This window comes from Radiomyces spectabilis, assembly GCF_025331425.1.
Source record: "Radiomyces spectabilis strain NRRL 2753 chromosome Unknown BYT42scaffold_18, whole genome shotgun sequence".
Taxonomy (NCBI): Eukaryota; Fungi; Mucoromycota; class Mucoromycetes; order Mucorales; family Radiomycetaceae; genus Radiomyces; species Radiomyces spectabilis.
The window spans coordinates 64,550-85,693 of record NW_026251943.1 but is presented as its reverse complement, the minus strand read 5'-3'; the positions used below and the strand labels follow the sequence as shown (position 1 = coordinate 85,693).

General features: G+C 43.2%; 7 protein-coding genes across 7 annotated transcripts; 4 read left to right on the top strand and 3 right to left on the bottom strand.

Annotated features, from left to right (window-relative positions):
* Nucleotides 1–24: 24 nt before the first annotated feature.
* On the bottom strand, nucleotides 25–2,996 carry BYT42DRAFT_589154 (protein-tyrosine phosphatase-like protein). Its single transcript, XM_051570335.1, has 4 exons — nucleotides 2,032–2,996; nucleotides 1,105–1,701; nucleotides 738–1,030; nucleotides 25–675 (listed from the first exon to the last, which is right to left on the bottom strand). Exons 1-4 carry the CDS (start codon nucleotides 2,720–2,722, stop codon nucleotides 154–156), a joined length of 2,103 nt encoding a protein of 700 aa, XP_051418308.1. The 5' UTR covers nucleotides 2,723–2,996; the 3' UTR covers nucleotides 25–153.
* A 559-nt stretch (nucleotides 2,997–3,555) lies between these two features.
* On the bottom strand, nucleotides 3,556–6,208 carry BYT42DRAFT_589150 (uncharacterized protein). The gene is made up of 10 exons (XM_051570334.1): nucleotides 5,913–6,208; nucleotides 5,491–5,844; nucleotides 5,392–5,421; nucleotides 5,211–5,335; nucleotides 4,953–5,148; nucleotides 4,777–4,886; nucleotides 4,536–4,710; nucleotides 4,363–4,481; nucleotides 4,082–4,308; nucleotides 3,556–3,972 (listed from the first exon to the last, which is right to left on the bottom strand). Exons 1-10 carry the CDS (start codon nucleotides 5,950–5,952, stop codon nucleotides 3,762–3,764), a joined length of 1,587 nt encoding a protein of 528 aa, XP_051418307.1. The 5' UTR covers nucleotides 5,953–6,208; the 3' UTR covers nucleotides 3,556–3,761.
* Nucleotides 6,209–6,590: 382 nt separating this feature from the next.
* Nucleotides 6,591–7,374, top strand: BYT42DRAFT_589145 (TB2/DP1, HVA22 family-domain-containing protein). Its single transcript, XM_051570333.1, has 2 exons — nucleotides 6,591–6,958; nucleotides 7,023–7,374. Exons 1-2 carry the CDS (start codon nucleotides 6,782–6,784, stop codon nucleotides 7,113–7,115), a joined length of 270 nt encoding a protein of 89 aa, XP_051418306.1. The 5' UTR covers nucleotides 6,591–6,781; the 3' UTR covers nucleotides 7,116–7,374.
* Nucleotides 7,375–7,872: 498 nt separating this feature from the next.
* Nucleotides 7,873–9,065, bottom strand: BYT42DRAFT_589144 (uncharacterized protein). The gene is made up of 2 exons (XM_051570332.1): nucleotides 8,947–9,065; nucleotides 7,873–8,836 (listed from the first exon to the last, which is right to left on the bottom strand). Exons 1-2 carry the CDS (start codon nucleotides 9,015–9,017, stop codon nucleotides 8,017–8,019), a joined length of 891 nt encoding a protein of 296 aa, XP_051418305.1. The 5' UTR covers nucleotides 9,018–9,065; the 3' UTR covers nucleotides 7,873–8,016.
* Nucleotides 9,066–9,838: 773 nt separating this feature from the next.
* BYT42DRAFT_523482 (hsp60-like protein) lies at nucleotides 9,839–12,112 on the top strand. Its single transcript, XM_051565306.1, has 4 exons — nucleotides 9,839–10,217; nucleotides 10,290–10,512; nucleotides 10,629–11,377; nucleotides 11,450–12,112. Exons 1-4 carry the CDS (start codon nucleotides 9,922–9,924, stop codon nucleotides 11,937–11,939), a joined length of 1,758 nt encoding a protein of 585 aa, XP_051418304.1. The 5' UTR covers nucleotides 9,839–9,921; the 3' UTR covers nucleotides 11,940–12,112.
* A 736-nt stretch (nucleotides 12,113–12,848) lies between these two features.
* On the top strand, nucleotides 12,849–16,014 carry BYT42DRAFT_540849 (Gti1/Pac2 family-domain-containing protein). Its single transcript, XM_051565550.1, has 3 exons — nucleotides 12,849–13,173; nucleotides 13,774–14,304; nucleotides 14,606–16,014. The coding sequence occupies exons 1-3, from the start codon at nucleotides 13,008–13,010 to the stop codon at nucleotides 15,661–15,663; spliced, it is 1,755 nt and encodes a 584-aa protein (XP_051418303.1). The 5' UTR covers nucleotides 12,849–13,007; the 3' UTR covers nucleotides 15,664–16,014.
* Nucleotides 16,015–17,469: 1,455 nt separating this feature from the next.
* On the top strand, nucleotides 17,470–20,642 carry BYT42DRAFT_540847 (sulfate transporter family-domain-containing protein). Its single transcript, XM_051565549.1, has 4 exons — nucleotides 17,470–17,840; nucleotides 17,958–18,056; nucleotides 18,120–18,818; nucleotides 19,010–20,642. Exons 1-4 carry the CDS (start codon nucleotides 17,627–17,629, stop codon nucleotides 20,476–20,478), a joined length of 2,481 nt encoding a protein of 826 aa, XP_051418302.1. The 5' UTR covers nucleotides 17,470–17,626; the 3' UTR covers nucleotides 20,479–20,642.
* Nucleotides 20,643–21,144: the final 502 nt, after the last annotated feature.

Sequence of the window (21,144 nt, the reverse complement as noted above, 5' to 3'; positions counted from 1 at the left end):
CGAATATATTTTACTTTACGTCATGCATTTATTGTTACAATAGCTTTCAAGCAGTTGATGACGCGTATATTTGAGAGCAATAGTTTTCTTGGGTTATGTACTCATAAATTACTTTTTTTATTTCTTTCTTCTTTGTACAAGGTGATGGGGGTTTCAATAACCGAGGATCCACCACAGAATAGCTTCATAACAAAATACGTACTGACGTAGCGTTTGTACCATGCTAACGCGTTGTTCTCTGAATTTGCAAATGGTTTGGTATAATAGATCCAATTCTCCCGCTTTCTCTAGATCGCGTATATCGCCCGAGTCTTTTAACCGATGGATTAACGTGTCAATGGCACAAAACGCGCCTGATCGCCCGCAGCCTGCTGAACAGTGGACGATCATCGGGCCCGGCGATTCAAAGCTTCTCTGGGTTTCATCGGCTAGTTTCACAAGCGCCAAGGTGCCCAACGGATCATCCGGGACGCCAAAGTCTTGCCAACCAGTATATTGAATCTGTGTGACTTGCCGCGTTTCAGACTTAAACTGTATAGAGAAGTCGCGACGAATGATCTGATCATCAGGATGGTCTGAGAGCACCCGAACCGTTTCCTTAATAAGGGTCACCCGGACCGAACCGTATGTCTCTGATTGATCCACTGTGGAAGGCCAATACTGATGACATTTGATCTGCGAATGCATTGCATTAATGATCCTGTTTAAAACATAAAATCTCTTTTTTTTCATCTTACCCTGTTCATTTCTTCCTGTTTCGTCAGCATCACAATCACACGAGAATTTTGCTGCCAAACGACGCTCCAAAAATCGCCAAATGTAGAAGGTAATGGACCTTGGGTAGATATATATCGACGATATTGGCGCCCTAACTTCATCTGTTCATTCAGCGTCAACAGTTTCGGTACGTCTTGCGCTGACCCGGTAGGTGTATGTACATCTGCTGTATCGCAGTCAATATATTGAATGTAGCTCGCATTGATATAGTCCGCATCGGGTTTAGATGTCTCCAGTTTTACACGTGTGTACTCTAAATACTTCGCATTAGCCAAGGATGCACGTCAAAGACCATCGACTGAACAACTGAGAGCTTAATCCACTTACCAAACGGCCAGATATTGGTATATCGGTTAAGTGTACCCTTTTCTATACCTGCCACAATACTGAACGGATGATCCATCAGATCATTGTCGGCTTTGGCATGGTGAGCCATAACGCTTTGAAGACGTCGCTGTTCGGTACGCTCAATGTTTTCATAGCATTCAGCTAGATAATGGGGTCCTTCGACCGGGACAAGCGTTTTTCGAAGCCAAGGAGGTAATCGTGTAGGTTCGGTCAGGCCAGCACAATCGCGTAATTTGCGTTTCGTGCCTGCCACTTTACCGGTATCAGTATCAACGGTGCAATCGGGGGCCAATCGAACGGAAAATCGCTCCTTGATGCTTCCATGACTCAATTCCATGTTTTGTCGAATGTTGGAGAAGAATGGATTGAAGGCGTGGTTTTTGAGAGGCATTGATGCTGTCATGGATGGAAGAGGGCCTAGATTGAAAGCGCCTGGTCGTTTTGTCGGAGTTAAAGGTGGCAAGCCGGATAAGCTGGGTGTCGGAGGAACAATATGGCCAGAAGGCGATCTTCTTTGTGGTGGCGTTGCGCCGATGCAGCGATCCGCATAAATCTTTGAAAAGGCATCCATGCCGCCTAAAAAAGAAACAAAACATTGCAATGTTTAGCATTTCGATGTCGGAAGCAAAATGATTAGATAGCCTATTGAATGCATCATTTGCATTATCACACGATAGATTGTCCCATACAGATATGGATATATTGGTAAAGGATAGCAATATCATGGTGTCGGGCCATGAAATCATCATACATGGACACTTGCATCCACGAACGTGCAGCCCCACATTCATCTTTTCTTCCCCTTCCCTTTTTTTCTCTTGTTTCGGCCGTTTGTTTGTTGTTGTTCTTTTTTTTTTTTTTTCTTTGGTAAAAAAAGATAAGGAAAAAGAGACAAAGCATATTTACCTTTCAGATAAGCTAATGTACCATCAAAATGACTGGTTTTGAACTTTTGCACAAAGTAGCTGATGGTACTATTTTCTTGAAGAAGACTGCCTTGCTGGTCATATAGAACTATATGTTTTGCTTGACGCCATTTTAACCACAGCTGTCGGTGTTCGTCTGAAGCGATGACATCGGCTATTTTGTCAAGGGTAAAAGAAGGGCGTTTGAGGATGGTGTTGGGCACGGAGATATTGATCGCCGATTTGATGTGAAGGTGGGTATAATGCACAAAAGATCGAACGTCAATCAGTAGAAGCGTGGAAGAATCAGGAGAGTTCGACTCCAATAGGTCAATGACCACGCGCGGTTCAAACACAGACAAACCCTGGGTAAGTGAAACAGGCGATATTGATGATGACGAATGATTGGGTAAGGCTAATTTACGCTTGATGGCTAACGAAGCTGCGGAGAAATGGAGGGTATTGGACGGAAGCTGAATCTCCGGTGCTTGCTGCTGCTTCTTGGATTGTTCGGTGGCAAAGGGTCCAGTTAAGCTGTATCGTTTTTGGATCGCATTGAAAAATTCTTGATGCTGAGATAAAGGAGACCGTGGTCCACCAACGCATGACGTCCCTAATTCATGTGTATCATTCGTTGCTGGAGGAAATTCCGGCGGTTGTCCAATCGGTGTTGTGCTAGTGCATTCAATCATGATATAATGACGCTATATGATACTGACAAGGTAGTAGGAATAAATCAAAACAAAACGAGGTGGGCGCGAAAGTGAAATGGATGTATTGGGAACGAAGAGGTGTTTGTGGATGAAGCCTAAAGGGACTGAAGTGGATGAATAATGAAATGAAAGGAAAAGAAAAAAACAGCTAAGAGAAAAATAGTGGCAGAAGCAGGATGAAAAGAAAAGAAATCAAAAAGAGGATTGGAAGTAAGGGAGTAACATCCAAAAAAATAGCCTGAATGAGTTCTGGAGGGGACTCGCACTAATGTCGACAGGGCCGTTTTTTTTTTTTTTCGAAGGAAAAAAAAAAGTCGTCATTGGCGTAAAACGGGCGAATCAAATCACACTTATTTGCATTCATGAAGCAATGACATTATTGTGTAACATGCCATTTTTGGTTATGCTCCTTTTTTTTGTCCTTCCTTTTTCTGGTCTGACTTATCCTGATTACTGTCTTCAATTGACAACAGTTTTCGGAGGCTTCCATGTCTCCCAAAATGAAAAAGTTAAGTCTCAGGATAGTAGATATCCCTTTAAAGCTACGGCGCTTTGCTCTAGCAGGTGATCCCATGAAATTTTGGCTTTGAGATCTTTTACCAAAACCTGGGGTTACTTGTTTTGGAAAGCTCAGTGAATTTGTGGGATCGCACTAACATGATTTGAAAATCGTTTGTCATCGCCGATTGTTTTCTTCATCTCCAGTGATCAGTCGGGAGATGAATTATGCTCCATTTTCAGAATGAAGCACGACGCTGTGTTAATGATTCCGATGAATTTTTTTCTTGACCTTTCCATAGGGTTCGGCATATCCAGCATGTCACACAGAATAACTGACTGGTTTATAAAGAAAAAAAAAGTTTGCTGTAACGTAGAAAAAAATAGGGTTCAAAATAAAACTTATAAAAACTTGACATGTGGCAATGTGGTGATAATGGTGGGTCAAAGTGACAAATATGTCCCCCTGTTACTGGTAATAGCGCCTCAGTCTACTTATCCTCATGCATCGTCACTCTTTTCAAGATATGATGCAGTTTTGTTTCTTTTTCTTGGAAGAAGCTGGTGATGCTTGAGGATGATGATGCTGCGGACCAAGTGAAGGAGATGCTTGTGTAGGAGTGTGCGGCAAAGGTAAGGCGGAGGAAGTGGAAGGTACATGAAGCGATGTGTTGTGCTGTGCTTGTTGATACGCTTGATCTTGCTGTTGTAGTGATAATGCAATAGCGTAACTACAAATATGCAACGTTAAATTTTAAGTACACAGTTGTTTTCTGAAGTTCCATCATCGATATCATCAGAATCGTGTTTCCGATCCATCAGAACAAGTCTAATACTTACTCCAAATCCGTGCGATCATCTGATCCAGATGTTTGTCCGTGAAGCTGAGGTGACGACGGTAGACCTGTTTCATGAGGTTTCTGAAAATGACTGTCGAAAAATTCCGACATCCCCTGATCTACATCACTTAAACTTTCCCAGACAAAGGATCGCTCGGACGCCAGTGAGGAATCCGTAACAAGCATGTATAAACGCTCGGTCTCCGGATGTTTATAGACAGTTGAAAACTAAACAAAATATTAGATATCATGTCACCGCGTCGTAAAAACATTTATACATACGTGGTTATTACGGAAGAGTACGCATATTTTCCCCCGGGCAATGGTATCCAGCAGCAATTCCAAACCGTAATAGGTCAGTTGAGTGGCGGTATCTTGCAGAAACTCAGCAGCCACGAGGCCTATCAATTTGTCAATACTCGCTTTTCCCCCTTTTCGTGAGTCTCCTTTAGTACCATCATGGATGGCTTGCTCGTTTCCTGGCGTTGATGGCTGCTCAGCGTCTGTCTGTTGCTCTTCCGTGTTGTTGATCGCAGCTCCGCTGGCAAGTGTATCACCACGCACGATACATTCAACAACTGCATTGTAAGATCCACATTGTTCCACTACTATACGGTAGGTCTCTGCATCCTACCGATGAAATTGAATTATTCTGTGCTGCTATATTGCCTTGTTGTTAAACTTCGTGATTTTTACCTGGGGATCAGCGATCCATCCATGGACAAGATCTACGTCGAATAGATCAAACATAGCCAGTTCGGCTGTAGGTTCAAAGTCCCTTGTAGAGGAGAAACGCACATTGACATCTACCATATCGTTGTTCTGATATTTAATGTTTGATAATAAACTACACAGCAAGCGACTCAATATACCTAGCCCAGTCTGCAGATTAGGGAGCATAGATAAGGCAGCATCCAGATTATGGCGATACGTCAAGACATATTCTGCAGTTGATTGCCGCGGTACGAGGTTATGAATAGGTCGTGATTCGAGCTTGCTTTCTTCACCAACGGGTGATGCTGAGAGTGGCGAACTGGATACTACCGCAGCCGACGAGGTCATCGTTCCCTGTGTAAATGTGTTTAGTTTACTACTGTACAATTGTTTTTCATTGATTTTCAACGATCTACCTGCGATTCAGGAGGTCCATGTGTCAAAAGATAATCGCCCAGTAAGCCCACGAGATATCCAAAGGTCACTTTCTCTCTGTCAGGTGGAAGGATATCGATATCGCCACGAAGCAAAAGCACGTTGCCTACATATGAAACTAAGCTTTACGTCATAAAGTGAATCAAAATGACTCGATTTTACAGATGGAAATCAGCGGGCAGGGGCCGTTCTCTATTCAGCTTTATTGCATTAGTGACTCGCTACTTATATCATCATTCATCGTTTGATAATGCGCCTCACCGTTTTGTGTGACAATTGATATTCGGCGCGGTGCTTTTTCTTCATCATAAATCCAGTCAATCTGCTTTACGAGATATTCTTGTGCTGCTTCAGGCTGGGCGGTATCTTGCCCAGAGCCTTCCGGAACAGTCTGAGAAAAGATGTCGGCAGTGGTCGGTTGAACGGAAGTTGGTACATTTGGAGAATCGATGCACGAACTGGATGCCACATCATTTTCAGCCGGTAAGGGTTCATCCTTTTCCAGATTGCTCTTTGACACAGTATTAGCAGTCTTTGTTTCGTCTGGCGAAGCGTTGGAATTGCTGTCTATACCCGAATTTGCAGATGCAGTAAACGAGTGACGGTTATCGAGCTCTATGTGGTTCTGCTGGCGTTAAACTTGTCGTCCACTAAATGTCATCCAGAGGACTCAACGCAATTACCTTGCGATGGTACTGGAGAAGCAGGAGATTGATTCGTCATAATATTATTTGGTGTCCTGGGTACGTGGATAGACTATTCACCAAAGCAAAAGAAAACTCCAAATCAGCAAGCAAAGTATCGGTTCTTAAAATACGTGATATTGAGCGCATTTTGGGACATATTCCCAGACACGGATTTCGAGGAGTACACCAGCTGTGCATCGTTGCATTTGGATGGTTGCGCAGCCTTATCCACGGATACACTGGCATGATCGTTGCTCTTTCATGGATGCATTTTGTTGCTGAGTTGAACAGAGGTACAAAATGATGGTCGTGGTTTTTAATGGATGCTGTAACAATGACGCTGTGCTGATCAACGGACTTTCAAATCAATCATGCTGGTTAAAGTGTTTGAAATGAACCATGGGCCTATTTCTTGTTTGTTCTTTTACATCTTCCTCATTTCTTCTTCTGTCTGCCACTTTCTCCCCAAAAGAAAAAAAAAATGTCTACTGCAAATAATCTCTCCGCAAAAGCCAAACAATACTACGACTGCATGGATGCCAATCTTTCTCAAAGCCCGAGTTTCCGAGCAATGGAAGAGAAAACCAAGGTTCCTAAAACTTACATCGCCCTTGCCGGCATCGCTTCTGTCTTTGTTCTTCTTTTCTTCAACATTGCTGGAAGTTTCTGGACCAACCTTATCGGCTGGGTTTATCCAGGTAAGAAAATGTCAACTATGCATTCAACCGTCCAGGCACTCAACAAATGTCTCTTGCTGTCGTAACTGTCTATCAGCTATTGCTTCGGTAAGTTACATTTCGAAATCGGAAAAAAAGAGAAAAAGGGTCACTCGATAGTAATCCAACGTGTTTGTTATGTTGTTGTAGATGAAAGCTGTTGATTCCACAGATCAGCAAGAAAAGAAGCAGTGGTTAACTTACTGGGTGATTTTCGGATTCGTGCACATCCTTGATGAATTCTCGGATGCTATTCTGTATATGGTGCCGTTCTTCTTTTTATTCAAGACATTGTTCCTTCTTTATCTCGCTTTGCCCCAGTTCAAGGTATAGTTAAAAGGCACTGAGCAATTTGCTCATCACACATTTGTTGATGGTCATTGATCTATAGGGTGCGGCAGTCCTGTACGACCGTATGGCGTTGGCTTTCCCAGATTACTTTGGCAAAGCATCTACCCGTGTGCCTCCGAGAAAAGAAAACTAATGCGTCAACTTGATAACCTAGTATACTGTCTATACAATCACCAGATTGAAACCCCGTTTGTTATAGCCATATAATGTAAAAGCCAGACACCTGTCATTTGTTATGATCATATTGGGCCGAGTGTTAAAAAAAAGGAAATACGAATAAAGTCATATCATTTGCAAGATACGAATAAAATCATAGTATCTGCAAAGACATGAACAAAGCCAGAGCATCCAGTTACATCATCTTTGGAAAACACAAATAAAATGTTATCCCGTAAATTCCCATTTCGCGTGTTTATATAAAGTTTAATAAGATGATATAGCATACTAGGCAAACATTTACACGCAATGTAGATATTTGATACAGAGGACATTGAAGAAAATGGGCGGTTTTACTTTAGCGATTTATGTGCATCAGGGCAGTTGACAAATGAATCGTGGTTCTACCTATAAAGTAGAAGGTGCAAAAAGGCAAGTTGGAGGTGGCAAGTCAAGATGAAGGAGGAAAACACGGCAATGTACAGTTAATTACAGCGATTTCTTTGATTTGGTGGGATCGTTGACGGCAACGTAGTGATACACGATAATGAGAAGCATTGTCATCACGCCTAGTGTGTTGGCAATGAAAGCGAGTTGGGTATCTGTAATCATCGTAACTATTCGTTATCACTCGTACAGCTAAAAAATAACGAGGTTAGATAATTTGATATTATACAGCTTCTGTAACAACTCACCACAAATAGAGCGGGAGCCAGAGCAAAGACAACTGGTGGCAGAGAGAAAGCGGGAAATTCCACGTTGAATGCCAACAAGAGAGTTACAAATAGAACTCCGATACCGACACTTATCGCCACAGTGCTGATACAATTTTTTGGAACACGTCTTTATTGCCATTGTAATTACGTAAAAGACACTGTTTACTTTACTGCATGATTCTGAAAACGGTTCAAGTGAGCGTGTTGGATGTGATATTTAAGACCGTTCAAGTTTTTGTACCGCTTGTAGCAGTGGCTCGAAAAGTGACACACATAAGGCCGCGACAAATTATTCTGCAGTTTCTCCAGACAATGTCCATGATTTTTGTGATACTTGAGACCGTTCGCGTTTTTGTATGTCTTATCGCACCCTGGTACTTTACATTTATAAGGTCTTCCCGAGGATGTTTCCATGTCTAAAATTGACCTCGTTAAGAGAAATTGCATAGGATATATGATGTCATCCATAAATCGAGTGAAACTGATCGTTTTACCTTTTTCGGCCATTCCAGCAGCCTGGACCAGGTGCAAGCCAATGCCAACCTCTGGCGCAGCCTTGACATCTTCCATACTACTCAAACTGGGACTGCTGCTGTTACTAGTGCTTCGTGAGGAGCTCAAACTGATTTCGGGTGGCGAAATATTCTCTTCCGTATCATCGATGGTCTCTAGATACAAGGGCAGGTTCTCTAGAGCCGTCAGATCTAAATTAGAAATATGGGTCGCCACCGGTGGCACTTCGCGGTGCATGGTACGATGCACATTGTCATATAAATGTCCTTCTTCGTACAACTGTGGTGAACTGCCGTGGCGGGCATAAAGTAGACTATCCCGCTCATCATGGACGTGATATTCCTCGTAATGCTGTAGTAAATCATGCAGATCTAACAGTGATCGACCGCAGCATATAAAATCTTTGCAAAAGCTTATTTCAAGTTCTCGTAAACGAGACAGACTGTCCATCGGATCCATACTCATTGATCTATCAACGTAAATTGTCAGATTCCACACCATGCAAAAAAATGCGCATCAATTGCCATTATATAGCGGAGAGAAATCATCCGCACAATCTGTATTTTTTGAGAAACTCACTTGGGTGGATCATGGTGCGATTGATAATGTGATAAAAGTGGCGATGCAAAGCAGTCCAGAGCAGAAGTCATGGCCAAATTAAATTAAGGTAGATAAGTTAGAAAGAGAAAGAAGTGACAACAGTACTCATTGTAGCAAAACCCTTTTTTTTTCTTGCAGTTGCCGATCCTCGTCCAAAAAAGCCCTGGTCTCGCAGCACGATCAGCAAGGCAAACGCACCACATGCGGAAAATTTGATTGGATGAGTCGCCAATTTCATGCCCAGAATAATGTTATATGTTTGATGTCTCAGACATGTTTAACTGTTCAGTTGATAGCCTTGTGCTGCGCCATGCAGTTGCCGAATAACTGGCATAGAATGCTACGATTGCCAGTCGACAATAATTTTGTTTGTCCAGTCAAGCTATACAAAAATCGCTCATACGCATTTGGTAAACTGCCATGGTTTTTTCCCACCCTAAATACAGCGATGGAAGAGCGACAAAATGTCGGAATTATTCTTCCTCGTAGCACCACAGCAATAAGAAAGGCTCATTGTAGGTTAATTACATTATCAAGCGCAATGGCAAGTTAAAAAGATATCGTGTTTGATTGTTATATTGATGCGTATAGAAGTGGCCATCTTGTGGAAGCAAATGGATCTAATGTGCCGGTGGCAGCCACAGAGTGTACAACAGACATGCGGAGCCATTGATGTCCTGCAAAATAAAGGGATTGCTATCGCATATTTCACTGTAATCTATGGTGGTAGGATTGATTTAATCCGAGCTTTGTTATGGTATTCAATGGCATATCTACAGAGGGGCCGGCCTTTTTGGCTTAATGGTGTTTTTCCCGAATGCACCCTTGTGGAAAAATTTGGCGGACATTTAAATTAAGCTCACTGAAGCCTCCGGTGGGACTGAAAAACTTTGAGCCCTTGCTGCTATTTTTTCCCTTCCACCTTTCCGCTTTTAAACCACCTTTGCACACGCCATGAATCGTTTGGTCACCAAAGCTTTCCAGCAGACTCGTTTGAGCACACGCTCTTCCACCGGCATTCTTAACCGTCTCTACTCTACTCACAAGGAGATCAAATTCGGTGTCGAAGGCCGTGCTGGTCTCTTGAAAGGTGTCGACATTTTGGCCAAGTCGGTCGCTGTCACTCTCGGTCCCAAGGGCCGTAATGTTTTGATCGAACAACCCTACGGCTCCCCCAAGATTACCAAGGATGGTGTGACCGTTGCCAAGTCCATTGTTCTGGAAGACAAGTTTGAGAACTTGGGTGCTCGGTATGGATGTCAAGGGCGCAGCTGATATTTTGAATTACATGGTCATATTAACTCCTATGTATGATGATATAGCCTCGTTCAGGACGTTGCTAGCAAGACCAACGAACTTGCTGGTGATGGTACCACTACTGCTACCGTGTTGGCTCGCGCTATCTTCACTGAAGGTGTCAAGAATGTCGCCGCTGGTTGCAATCCTTTGGACCTTCGTCGTGGTTCCCAGATGGCTGTGGATGCTGTCATTGATTTCTTGAAGTCTCACACCAAGGTTATCACCACCGCCGAAGAAGTTGCGCAAGTAAGTTATTTTTTAATTTTGGGAATAAAGGAGGCTGGCACAAATGACAGCGGCCCTGAAGAATGAAACATTGTCATAAAAGAACATGTAATTGACCGTTTGTATTTGTGGTATAGGTCGCTACTATCTCGGCTAACGGTGACAAGCACGTTGGTGGCATGATTGCTCAAGCTATGGAGCGTGTCGGTAAGGAAGGTGTGATCACTGTCAAGGCCGGCAAGACCATCGAGGATGAACTTGAAATCACCGAGGGTATGCGCTTCGATCGCGGTTTCATCTCGCCCTACTTCATCACCGATACCAAGACTCAGAAGGTTGAATTCGAGAAGCCCTTGATTTTGCTTTCCGAAAAGAAGATCTCCTTGTTGCAAGATGTTTTGCCTGCTCTCGAAACCGCTGCTACCCAACGTCGTCCTCTTTTGATCATTGCTGAAGATTTGGACGGTGAGGCTTTGGCTGCCTGTATCTTGAACAAGCTCCGTGGCCAGCTTCAGGTGGCTGCTGTCAAGGCTCCTGGTTTCGGTGATAACCGCAAGTCCATTTTGGGCGATATTGGTATTTTGACCAACTCGACCGTCTTCTCCGACGAACTTGAGACCAAGTTGGAAAGAGCTACTCCTGAATTCTTCGGTACTACCGGTTCCGTTACAATTACCAAGGAAGATACCATCATCTTGAATGGCGCTGGTAGCAAGGATTTGCTTAACCAGCGTTGCGAACAGATCCGTGGTGCTATTGCCGATCCTTCCACCTCGGACTATGAGAAGGAGAAGCTCCAAGAACGTTTGGCCAAGCTCTCCGGTGGTGTTGCCGTTATCAAGGTCGGTGGTGCCTCCGAAGTTGAAGTTGGTGAAAAGAAGGATCGGTAAGTGACATGTTTTTGAAGGAAAACAGAGGCCACTACAAATCGGTATTGACATTTTTTTTTTCTGTGCAGATTCGATGATGCTTTGTGTGCTACTCGCGCCGCTGTTGAAGAAGGTATTGTGCCCGGTGGTGGTGTTGCTCTTCTCAAGGCTGCCAAGGCCCTCGATAGCTTGAAGGCTGCCAACTTTGATCAGCAACTTGGTATCAACATTATCCGTCAGGCCATCCAGCGTCCTTGCCGTACCATTGTTGACAATGCCGGCGGTGAAGGTTCGGTTGTTGCTGGCAAGCTTTTGGAAGATGACTCCCAGAACATCAACTGGGGTTATGATGCCGCTACCAATGAATATGTTGATATGATCGAGCGTGGTATCGTTGATCCTACCAAGGTCGTGCGCACGGCTTTGGTTGATGCTTCCGGTGTTGCTTCCCTTTTGACCACTACTGAATGCATGATTGTGGATGCTCCTGAGAAGCAAAAGGGTGGTATGCCTGGTATGCCTCCTATGGGTGGCATGGGTGGCATGGGTGGCATGGGTGGCATGGGCGGTATGATGTAAAAAAAAAAAAAACCAAACCTAACTACACCTATTGTACCCCTTGACTCCAAAAAAAGTTTTCTTTTATCTCTGCTTGTAATTTAAGCTATTTTTCTACCAAAATGCATTTGTGATCCTCGATCGTAATAAAACAGAAAGACACTAGAGGAATCTTTACTGTAATGAATTCTTTCGAGTATCAAGTGTGATTTACACACGGGTAATTGTAGTAATGCTGCATATGAACAAATCAGCATCATTCGGACATTGTGAGAATAACGATTTTCCTCAAAAAGAACTTTTTTTTTTTCAACATCTGGAACCACACAGCATTGCATAAAAACTTTGAAAATACTTTAACTTTATTTTCTCGATGAAAAGAGTAATTAGAGTGCATCAGAGCTGTCATCTATGTGCAACACAGACATTATATCTGCGGTGTTCCTTCTTTTAATTTAAGTCATTGTTTATTGATAAGCCATGCGATCATCACATATACATTAGCGAGGTTGTCCACTTCTTCTTGATGGTCTTTTAGTGTGTGATTTTTGGTAAAATAGAAGGTGGAATTAAATTTCTATGTTTGAAACTCATCCACTCAAACGCAGCACCCTGAAATTGGTTTCGCTGTGATGTGGGGCAACAAAAAGCCCGACAAACCAGGGACAGTTGTCTATGAACAGTTTGACGGAGAAGTGTTTTTCGTTAGATTACTTGCGGAAGGCGGAAACTGGGAAAAAGAGTGCAATAAAGGCTTGATTAGGGTATTTTATAATGAACGAATGTAGCAGTCCAGACGAATGAACCGTATATTCAGCATACTAACGGAAAAACATTAGACCGTCCCGCTTTTGCAGCAGTGTGCAACGTTGGAGATTGGGTGGATTGTTTTTTTATTGCTTTCCTAACCTCTCTCGCGGCGTCCCTTTTCCTTTTTCTTTTTCTGATTTTTTTTTTTTACAAGCTGTCGTCTCTCTTCCTTTTTTAATTTTTTTTAATTTAAAGTTTCTCTTTCGGAAACCTTGATACCTCTTATTTGATTACGAAGCTTTTTGGCTGCCTTGATTGTGGACGAACATAACGTGACTCATGACGGAGACATTTCACGGTTACATTGAGACTACACAAGATGTGTTGCTTGTGTTTGAAGGCTGTCGAAGAGGCCTTTTACCGACAGTGAGTCGACGTTTGCAAGATAAAGAACGAAAAATGATTCAGTCAGGTTCAGTCTTTGTCTTTGACGAACGCGAGTCAGGTGCGTTTTTTACATATAACTTTCTTTCTTTTTCCTCTTTTTTTCTTTTATTTTTTTGGAGAAGACGAAACCGGGAGACAAGTGTTTGAGAACAGGCAGTCCAATTATCGCTATACCTGTTGGAACACACAGAGGGAAAAAAAAAATTATGACTTTCATCAACATTATCTGGGACGAAGTTAAATCGACACAACGAAATACGGTAGTTACGATCAGTGACCCGGCAAAGCGAACAAAAATCAGGGAAAAAAACAGAAACTAGGACTCTATCAAGGGAGAACGGTCGACGGCACAGGGGCTTAGCAGGAAGACACAGCAGAGAAGCAAGGAGTTGTTTCGAAGAACCCCAAAACTGCAAACCGGTATCCTCATCTGTTGTAAAACCGATTGGCGGTCATGGATTCCTCTTCCACTTGTCTCTCTTTTTCTATTTTATATCTTTTATTTCGTTTGGTTCTTTTTCCCTGCTCGTCTTCTTGATTTTTCCAAAAAGATAATCGAGCACAGCATAGCTGGCAAAATTTAAGGGGTTTTTCCAGCATCCATCTTCTTTTTACCGTAGGCTAACAATTTTTTTGTTTGTTTTTGACATCGGAATAGGCATCAAACGATGGACAGACGGATTGGTATGGAGTCCTTCAAGAATATTAGGAAACTTCTTGATTTATCGTGAACTGGATAAACGGTCGATTGGTGATAAGAAACATTCCATGTCGAGTCTTTCCAATGACTCAAGACAACGAAGTTACAGCGCAGATCAAAGTTCAGCATCATCACAGATCTCAGCCGTCGGCCTTTCGATTGATCGCACTAAAGAACGTCGTCTTGTGGGAAGCCTCTCGGATTCATACAAATTTCGAAAAGATGGATTGATCAAGAAAACCATGTCCATTGTCGTCAACGGAGTTCCACAGCATTTGATCTCTTACTATCACCCACAAGATATCCTCCAGAATAGATTACGGACTCCATCCTCGGTGCCAGAGCTGGCCTCTCTCGAAATCTCTCCCGAACTTCTCGTGAAACAAAACTTTCGAATTCCTCCTATGGTTGAGCCAACCTTTGAACAGTCTAAACCCACATTGTCCGGTCAAATGTCCCCTGTCGATGTCTTGACAACCGTTTATGGAGGTGAGTTAGATGATATCTTTACAGTGTCGTGTCAAAAGAAGAAAGGGGCTATATACAAAAAAGAGAGTGACCAAGACGGCTCAAGAGAAATATGGGAAAGGCCGACCTTCGGAAAAGAGGGACGTTGTGTCGGCATGAAGTATGGTAGTCTTGACGAGACAGTGCGGGTAAAACAGGGAAACGGAGTGGGAACAGACGAAACTGGAGTCAGGGCATCGCCACCCCCTTATTTTTTTTTTGTGCGCTTTTCCCTTTGGGCGATGATGATGATGAGTCTCATGCATGCGAATTTTTTTTTTAGAACGACGAGCACATCCCCTGCGTAGTATGTCTGTGGGATCACTGCGTGGCGAGCCAATTCAGCCTACCGGATTCATTGGTCGCGATATGGGCTCTTCCCAGATGATGTATAATTCTCCATATCAACGAATGGATCTGGAACAGAAACATTCGCCGACATTAGGCCCCTATGGCAATCCATCGATACCCATGTCAATGTATGGTGGTGGCTATCCCCCTATTCCTTCACCCAACAGCATGTCATCCTCGCCTGGTACCCCGATCTTGTCACCTGTACGACCGTCTTTTCAACATCAGCGGAACTACTCGACATCCTCAGCTTCGTCCACTTCCTTATCGTCTTCCATGTCAAGACTCGATACAGGAACTCGTCACGGTAGTTATGACATGCTACCTTCGTACCAGCCTTCGGCTTCAGAGAGAAGTCATCCTGCGCCCTATTCGTCTTCTTCCATGGGACAAGTCCACCCTCACATGATTTCAGAAACAGACTACTACAGTCACAACGAGCGACAGGATGCACACCATCACTCGCCGTTATCTCTTCCTAACCCTCAGCAACCGTCCCCTCAGCGTTATGCTTCCAATCCCAACATTGGCCAACTATTGAATCCCGTTCATCCGCTCCACAGTAACAATGCGTCGGCGGAGCTGCCGTCGCCGCATCCAAATCAAGCCTTGCTACAGTCCATGGCAATGACCAACACCGCCACTTCTCCGTATCACCACAGTTATTCATCCGCCAATAGAGATTACAATCCGAAAATGATGGGTCCCAATGAATGTGCGGTTGCTGATCCTGCAGCCCATCGTCCTGAGGAAAGCCATCGTGGCTCGATGGAAGGAAGTGGTCACGATAATGGTGGCGGAGGTGGGATTGGTTACGACACTTACGCACACTACCATCAGCGGCAACAACAATTGACCAACACACACACGGGAATGATTAATCAAGTACCGATGTATCGCAATGGTATCATGGATCCTATGGCGCAATACGATGATGCTCAAGAGTTACTGGATGCCGATTTTGGCAAAGGGCCTCTCATGCTGAAATAATGCCTCTCTTGAACATCGCGTTTTTTTTAACCTCTTGTTTTCCTTCCTTCCTTTCGTTTTCCCCGTGTTTATCCAAAGATTATCATCTGGCCTGCGTCATCATCGTTTGGTCGTTTCATTTTCCTACTACACTTATTGCTCATCGTTCCGGTTTTGTTCTTTTGTTGTCCACAGTTTTAGTGTGTATAAGCTTTGTTCTGTTTTATTACGCCAAGCACCTCCGTGTTTTATTCTTTTTTCTCTCTTTTCTTTTTATATCTTATATTCCGTCCAAAGTTAACCAAAAATGAATCAAAAATGTTAGCTAGTGCATAATCTACCGTTTTGCGTATGCTTCAATTTATATAGGCTATTTTACTTTTTTTTTTCTTGCGTTTCAGCTCCCTGATAGACTGGGTGCCTGTATTACATCTGTTCAACGGCGGACAAGCAACATTCGATACCTTGTGCAACATTCAATGCCATCATATTTCTATGTCTGTACGATGAAGAATCACGGAATGACCTTCCGCATCCAAAAATCAGAAAACTCCCAAAATCGGCATCTGTGAAAATAATATTCTGCATCGTTGCTTCTCCTTTACAAAAGCCTTCTTTAAAACAAATGAGGCAAATTACAGAGCCATTAAAAATTAGTTACATGAGTAAATGCTATATTCCTTATGTAATGAACAAGCAAATTATCAATGTAAAATGGCATCAGACATTAGTTCGATTATATTTGGCATAGACTATGAAGGGGTGGGGCACCGATGTTCGTGTCAACTGGTTTCATGCAGTCAGGAGGAAGCATATTGGCGTCATTTTGTTCTGTGTTGCGCGGATCGTTGATGCGTTGTGGGTAGTACCCGATTAAGAAAGTGAAACCGGCAAGAATAAGGAATGGAATAAGAACGTATCATTGGTCTTTATTTTTCTTCTCCATTCTTTATCTATAGCCACTGTTTTCGGAAAGAAAGTACCATTAAGGTTGCGTATGAATAAATCATAATGAACTTTGTTATCTTATCAACCAGTACACAAAATAAATGAGGCAATCATGGTGTGGTGAAAAAAATACACAAGGAAAGTGAAGAACGTATTCTCCAGTTCATATTCCGATCTTCGATGTTTCGTTTTTTCTGTCTCCTTACTACATAGCGCTCATCGTAGGTTCGAGAGGGTCGTTCAACGAGTTCAGCATCTGATCATCATACCAGAATATGCTAAAACTTAAATGGTTACTGATTATGACAAGTCTATTTTTGACAAGCCTTGTTTAATGAAGGTTTTAGAACCTTTGGTTTTTCTCGCTCTGCAGTGACCGCTGACTGCGGAAAAATAATTAGAGGCAGATATCGAGGCTAACCCTTGGCGGCCTTATCCTTGTGAAAACCTTAGCTTTCTGGAAAGGAAAGCGCAAAAAAAACCTTAATTCCCGTGACCTCCCATTGCAATACTTTATTTTTATTCGTGTGAGAAGGAATGTACATTATGAAAAAGACAATTTATAACCATAAATTAACTTTCTATCAGGTGACCTCCATGACGTAGAGAACAACCATACAATGACTGATCTTGTGGGGCAATATTGGAAGCCACTAATCCATCGTTACGACTAAAGAACGTTCATTATCTTGTTATGGTTTCAGTTATGTAGTGTAGTAACTCACTTTTCATATCACGTTTCATTATGAATGGCTACCGATCCATCCAATCTGTAACAATAGGTCAAGCTGGGTTTTTCATCTTCCAATGATAGGTATTTAAACGGCGTGACAAGTCTTTATCATTGTCCGCCATTGATTTTTTTTTTTAATTCTCAGTGATTATTTAACCAGAGACCTTAATTTGTGTTTTTCACCCTGTTTTTCTTCTTTATTCACATTATCAGATCCCGTATTTACTCCTATATATACCGTTCCTATCGTTTACCAAAGGCATACAACTGTACTTGTATACAGATCCGTGCATCGATACCGCCATGTCGACTCTCTTCTTAGACGAGGCCCCTCGCCCCTATACAAAGGCCATTCCACATATTGTGCAACAGTTACCTAATCGCGCCAAATCGTTCTCCAAAGAACTTTTTCCTATTACCGAATGGTTACCAAAGTATAACCTGAAATGGCTCTCAAGCGACCTCGTCTGCGCCATCACCGTCGGCACGATCGTAGTTCCTCAGTCCATGGCTTACGGTAGGTTGCTGTGATCCTTGGGTGCCAATGTTTTCCCTTTCGGCCACTCATTGTTGTACCCCGCCTGGCATTGACAAACAACTAATTTTGTATCACTTTGAATCTTTCTCTTTTTAGCTAAAATCGCGAATTTACCTCCCGAATTTGGTCTGTACTCAAGCTTTGTTGGTGTCATGATCTATCCATTCCTGGGAACATCCAAAGATATCAGCATTGGTAAGAAAAATTCTTTGTACGAATCAAAAAGTAATACGTATTTACCCCGCTGTACCTTGCTAGGTACCACCGCTATTATGTCACTCTTGGTCGGTCAAATCGTCGCTTCCATTACAACCATGCCCCAATTTCTGTCTGGAGCCTGGACATACAACGATATTGCCGTAACATTGGCCTTGTTTGCCGGTCTGATTTCTTTGGTGGTCGGCATCCTGCGTCTAGGCATCCTTTTTCGATTTATCTGTCAACCTGCTATTGCCGGTTTTATGGCCGGCAGCGGTCTGACCATTATCATCAACCAGTTTAACAAAATCTTTGGCATCCCGAACATCAAAACCACAGAAGCACCGTACCTTGTATTCGGAAAAACCCTCATCAACTTGCACCATACCCACATCGACGCTGTATTCGGCTTGTTATCTCTTGTTTGGCTTTATGGCATCCGTTACATCGCAACGAAAATGATGACTCGATACCCACGTTACGCCAATGTTTGGTTTTACATCAATATTACGCGCAATATTGTCGTGATCGTTGTCACGACACTCATTTCTTACCTGATTAACCATTTTGCCCATTATACCCAAAGTCCATTCAAGATTCTCGGCCCCATCGCCTCTGGGTTCCAACACATGGGGGTACCAGACGTTGATACTTCCTTGTTATCGCATCTGATGAAAGATATGCCCGGCATTATCGTGCTGCTAGTTATGGAACATGGTGCTATCGCAACCAGTCTTGGCAAAGTCTCCGATTACAAAGGTACATACTTTCTTTCATCGTTCTGTCCTCATGACACCCGTTTCCCTATTCGAATTTTTTCCTTATCGGGTTGTGTGCATGGCAGACAAAACCCCTTTTCCTGCTTTTGTCGTGCATGACAAGGGCATAGAAATGCTCGATTAGGATATGAACTAACCGAAACTCCTTTTTTTTCTGGTCTTTTCTTTTAGTGGAGATGAATCAGGAAATTATAGCTATTGGCCTGACCAATGTTTTTGCTTCGTTCTTTGGCGCTTATCCATCCACGGGCGCATTTTCGCGTTCAGCGGTCATGTCCAAGTCGGGTGCTCGCACTCCATTTGCCAATTTCTTTGTGGGCATAATTGTGATTCTGGCGCTTTATGCATTCACTCCCGCCTTTCAATATATCCCAGATGCAAGCTTGGCAGCAGTGATTGCGCACGCTGTGACTGATTTGATTTCCGGTCCTTCCGTTTGGCTCAAGTTCTGGAAACTCCATCCCTCGGAATTGCTCATTTTCGCCGCAGCATATATCATTGCTCTCTTGACTCGAATCGATATCAGTGTCTACGTTCCCGTAGGCTTGTCACTCATTATCCAGCTGTATCGGGTTGCACGTCCCGATTATGCCGTTTTGGGTCGACTTGATCTCCAGCAGCCTCTCAATTATCCTCAGGAAAAAGTCAGTGTTACCGATGATCTCGATCGTCTGGAACAAGCCGTGTTCTATTCTACCACCCACCCCACGCTTGGCCAGTATGTTCGTCCCATCGGTCGTGGCATTGTATGCTTCCAGCCTCGTGAGAATCTTGTCTTCCAGAACGCCGACTATATCACGGAAAAGCTTGTGGATGAGATTAAAGCAACGACTCGACGTGGCAAACCTTTGGCAGATAAGGTTGGCGATCGGCCTTGGAACGATGCACGTCAGTCCAAAAAAGGCGAATCAGAAAAACCGTTGCTTCGATCGGTGATTCTTGATCTTTCCGGCGTTCATCAGATCGATTACACTGGTATTGAGGGGTTGATTGATGCTGCGAAGATGGCCGAACGGTACTCGGGTCAATCGGTTCGTTGGTATATCGTGGTCGGCTCGTCCCTTGCCGTACGAAAGGCCCTCCTATTTGCTGGCTTTGGCCGTCAACGTCGCCAGACTTTGCCGAATGGATTCTTCGTATCCGATCTAGACCAGCGTCGCAATCACAGCGACCCCGCGCGTGGCCATCGGGTGACAGACGATGTCTGTACAAAGACAAGAGAAGATGCCGGCAATAACGAAGATATCAATGCCACCAAACCGGAAGAACATGTTGTAGTCATTGAAAATGTTGCCAAGGAGTACGACCGTCAGGATTTGACACAACTGTCAGATGATCCGTCGAACAGTCCTCGTTCTGGTAATGACAGCACTGCGAATAAGCACGCGAGCGTCTCGACCGATGGTTCCTCCGATTGGTGCTATTGCGATGAAAAACCTCCTCAACCGGCCGATGGTGACATTATCGGAGCGGTTCGAGACCGATACCCGTTCTTCTTCAGAACATTGCATGAAGCTGCTCGGGCTGCATTAATGCATCCTGGTTTCGAGGGCAACATGGCGCATGATAGCGATATCAGTTTTTATTCTGAGCAACGTGATCTATCCGATGAAGAACAAGCTGCAGGTGCACGTTGTTAGTGCCGCATTTATTGTTTTCTTTGACTCTGCGCTTTATTATATATTGTAATTTTCTATTTTCTTAACTGTATAGTTTCATTTTTCGTGGTTGACCCTTTACTCGCCATTTCGTCTCCTTCTCTGATACTCTTACATATGCTTTTTTTTTTTTTTGTGTACATGGTCCTTTTTCTTTTAGAAGCTTTATATTATATATATCATACGTCATACCAAAACAATTTGTTAACAGTAATCCTTATATCGTCTCGAAATATGCAATCTTTTTTGGCAGACAACGAAGCCTAAAACGAGTACTTTGGTGTCTCACATAGAACTTCGTTCAGTTAGATTACTATTACGTGGACGTCCGTCAAGATTGTTCCTGTGTTTAGAAAGCTTATACAATCAGTATTCTGTTGCATTCAAAGCTCAAATGACACGTTCTCAACTTTTGCGACCGTTCCAAGATGACAACTTTCATAATGGTGATATTCCGGTTTTGGTCCATTGTCCCACAACCTACGTTATCGATGTCTTCACAGCAAGCTTTTTCATGTTCATGCTTGTTCAGTGGCATACGTCAATGAACTGAAAAACTAGGTTTCAATAATGCCATATAAAGGAGTAATTCATGTCATTCCTCACTGGATTAAGGATGTGAATTTGAAATCTTGCAAGACAATTGCC

What these genes read in the sequence shown, in the direction of transcription:
- BYT42DRAFT_589154 (XM_051570335.1), bottom strand. Translation starts at nt 2,722, where the DNA reads ATGATTGAATGCACTAGCACAACACCGATTGGACAACCGCCGGAATTT. An exon ending in TACCAATATCTGGCCGTTTG is followed by an intron (nt 1,031 to 1,104) that starts GTAAGTGGATTA and finishes CGAAGTATTTAG; the next exon opens with AGTACACACGTGTAAAACTG. An exon ending in AACAGGAAGAAATGAACAGG is followed by an intron (nt 676 to 737) that starts GTAAGATGAAAA and finishes ATGCATTCGCAG; the next exon opens with ATCAAATGTCATCAGTATTG.
- BYT42DRAFT_589150 (XM_051570334.1), bottom strand. Translation starts at nt 5,952, where the DNA reads ATGACGAATCAATCTCCTGCTTCTCCAGTACCATCGCAAG. An exon ending in ATCAATTGTCACACAAAACG is followed by an intron (nt 5,422 to 5,490) that starts GTGAGGCGCATT and finishes AAAGCTGAATAG; the next exon opens with AGAACGGCCCCTGCCCGCTG. An exon ending in TAATCTGCAGACTGGGCTAG is followed by an intron (nt 4,887 to 4,952) that starts GTATATTGAGTC and finishes ACGATATGGTAG; the next exon opens with ATGTCAATGTGCGTTTCTCC.
- BYT42DRAFT_589145 (XM_051570333.1), top strand. Translation starts at nt 6,782, where the DNA reads ATGAAAGCTGTTGATTCCACAGATCAGCAAGAAAAGAAGCAGTGGTTA. An exon ending in TCGCTTTGCCCCAGTTCAAG is followed by an intron (nt 6,959 to 7,022) that starts GTATAGTTAAAA and finishes ATTGATCTATAG; the next exon opens with GGTGCGGCAGTCCTGTACGA.
- BYT42DRAFT_589144 (XM_051570332.1), bottom strand. Translation starts at nt 9,017, where the DNA reads ATGACTTCTGCTCTGGACTGCTTTGCATCGCCACTTTTATCACATTAT. An exon ending in TCGCACCATGATCCACCCAA is followed by an intron (nt 8,837 to 8,946) that starts GTGAGTTTCTCA and finishes TTACGTTGATAG; the next exon opens with ATCAATGAGTATGGATCCGA.
- BYT42DRAFT_523482 (XM_051565306.1), top strand. Translation starts at nt 9,922, where the DNA reads ATGAATCGTTTGGTCACCAAAGCTTTCCAGCAGACTCGTTTGAGCACA. An exon ending in CCGCCGAAGAAGTTGCGCAA is followed by an intron (nt 10,513 to 10,628) that starts GTAAGTTATTTT and finishes TTTGTGGTATAG; the next exon opens with GTCGCTACTATCTCGGCTAA. An exon ending in GTTGGTGAAAAGAAGGATCG is followed by an intron (nt 11,378 to 11,449) that starts GTAAGTGACATG and finishes TTTTCTGTGCAG; the next exon opens with ATTCGATGATGCTTTGTGTG.
- BYT42DRAFT_540849 (XM_051565550.1), top strand. Translation starts at nt 13,008, where the DNA reads ATGACGGAGACATTTCACGGTTACATTGAGACTACACAAGATGTGTTG. An exon ending in CTTTGACGAACGCGAGTCAG is followed by an intron (nt 13,174 to 13,773) that starts GTGCGTTTTTTA and finishes ACATCGGAATAG; the next exon opens with GCATCAAACGATGGACAGAC. An exon ending in CTTGACAACCGTTTATGGAG is followed by an intron (nt 14,305 to 14,605) that starts GTGAGTTAGATG and finishes TTTTTTTTTTAG; the next exon opens with AACGACGAGCACATCCCCTG.
- BYT42DRAFT_540847 (XM_051565549.1), top strand. Translation starts at nt 17,627, where the DNA reads ATGTCGACTCTCTTCTTAGACGAGGCCCCTCGCCCCTATACAAAGGCC. An exon ending in TCCTCAGTCCATGGCTTACG is followed by an intron (nt 17,841 to 17,957) that starts GTAGGTTGCTGT and finishes TTCTCTTTTTAG; the next exon opens with CTAAAATCGCGAATTTACCT. An exon ending in ATCCAAAGATATCAGCATTG is followed by an intron (nt 18,057 to 18,119) that starts GTAAGAAAAATT and finishes GTACCTTGCTAG; the next exon opens with GTACCACCGCTATTATGTCA.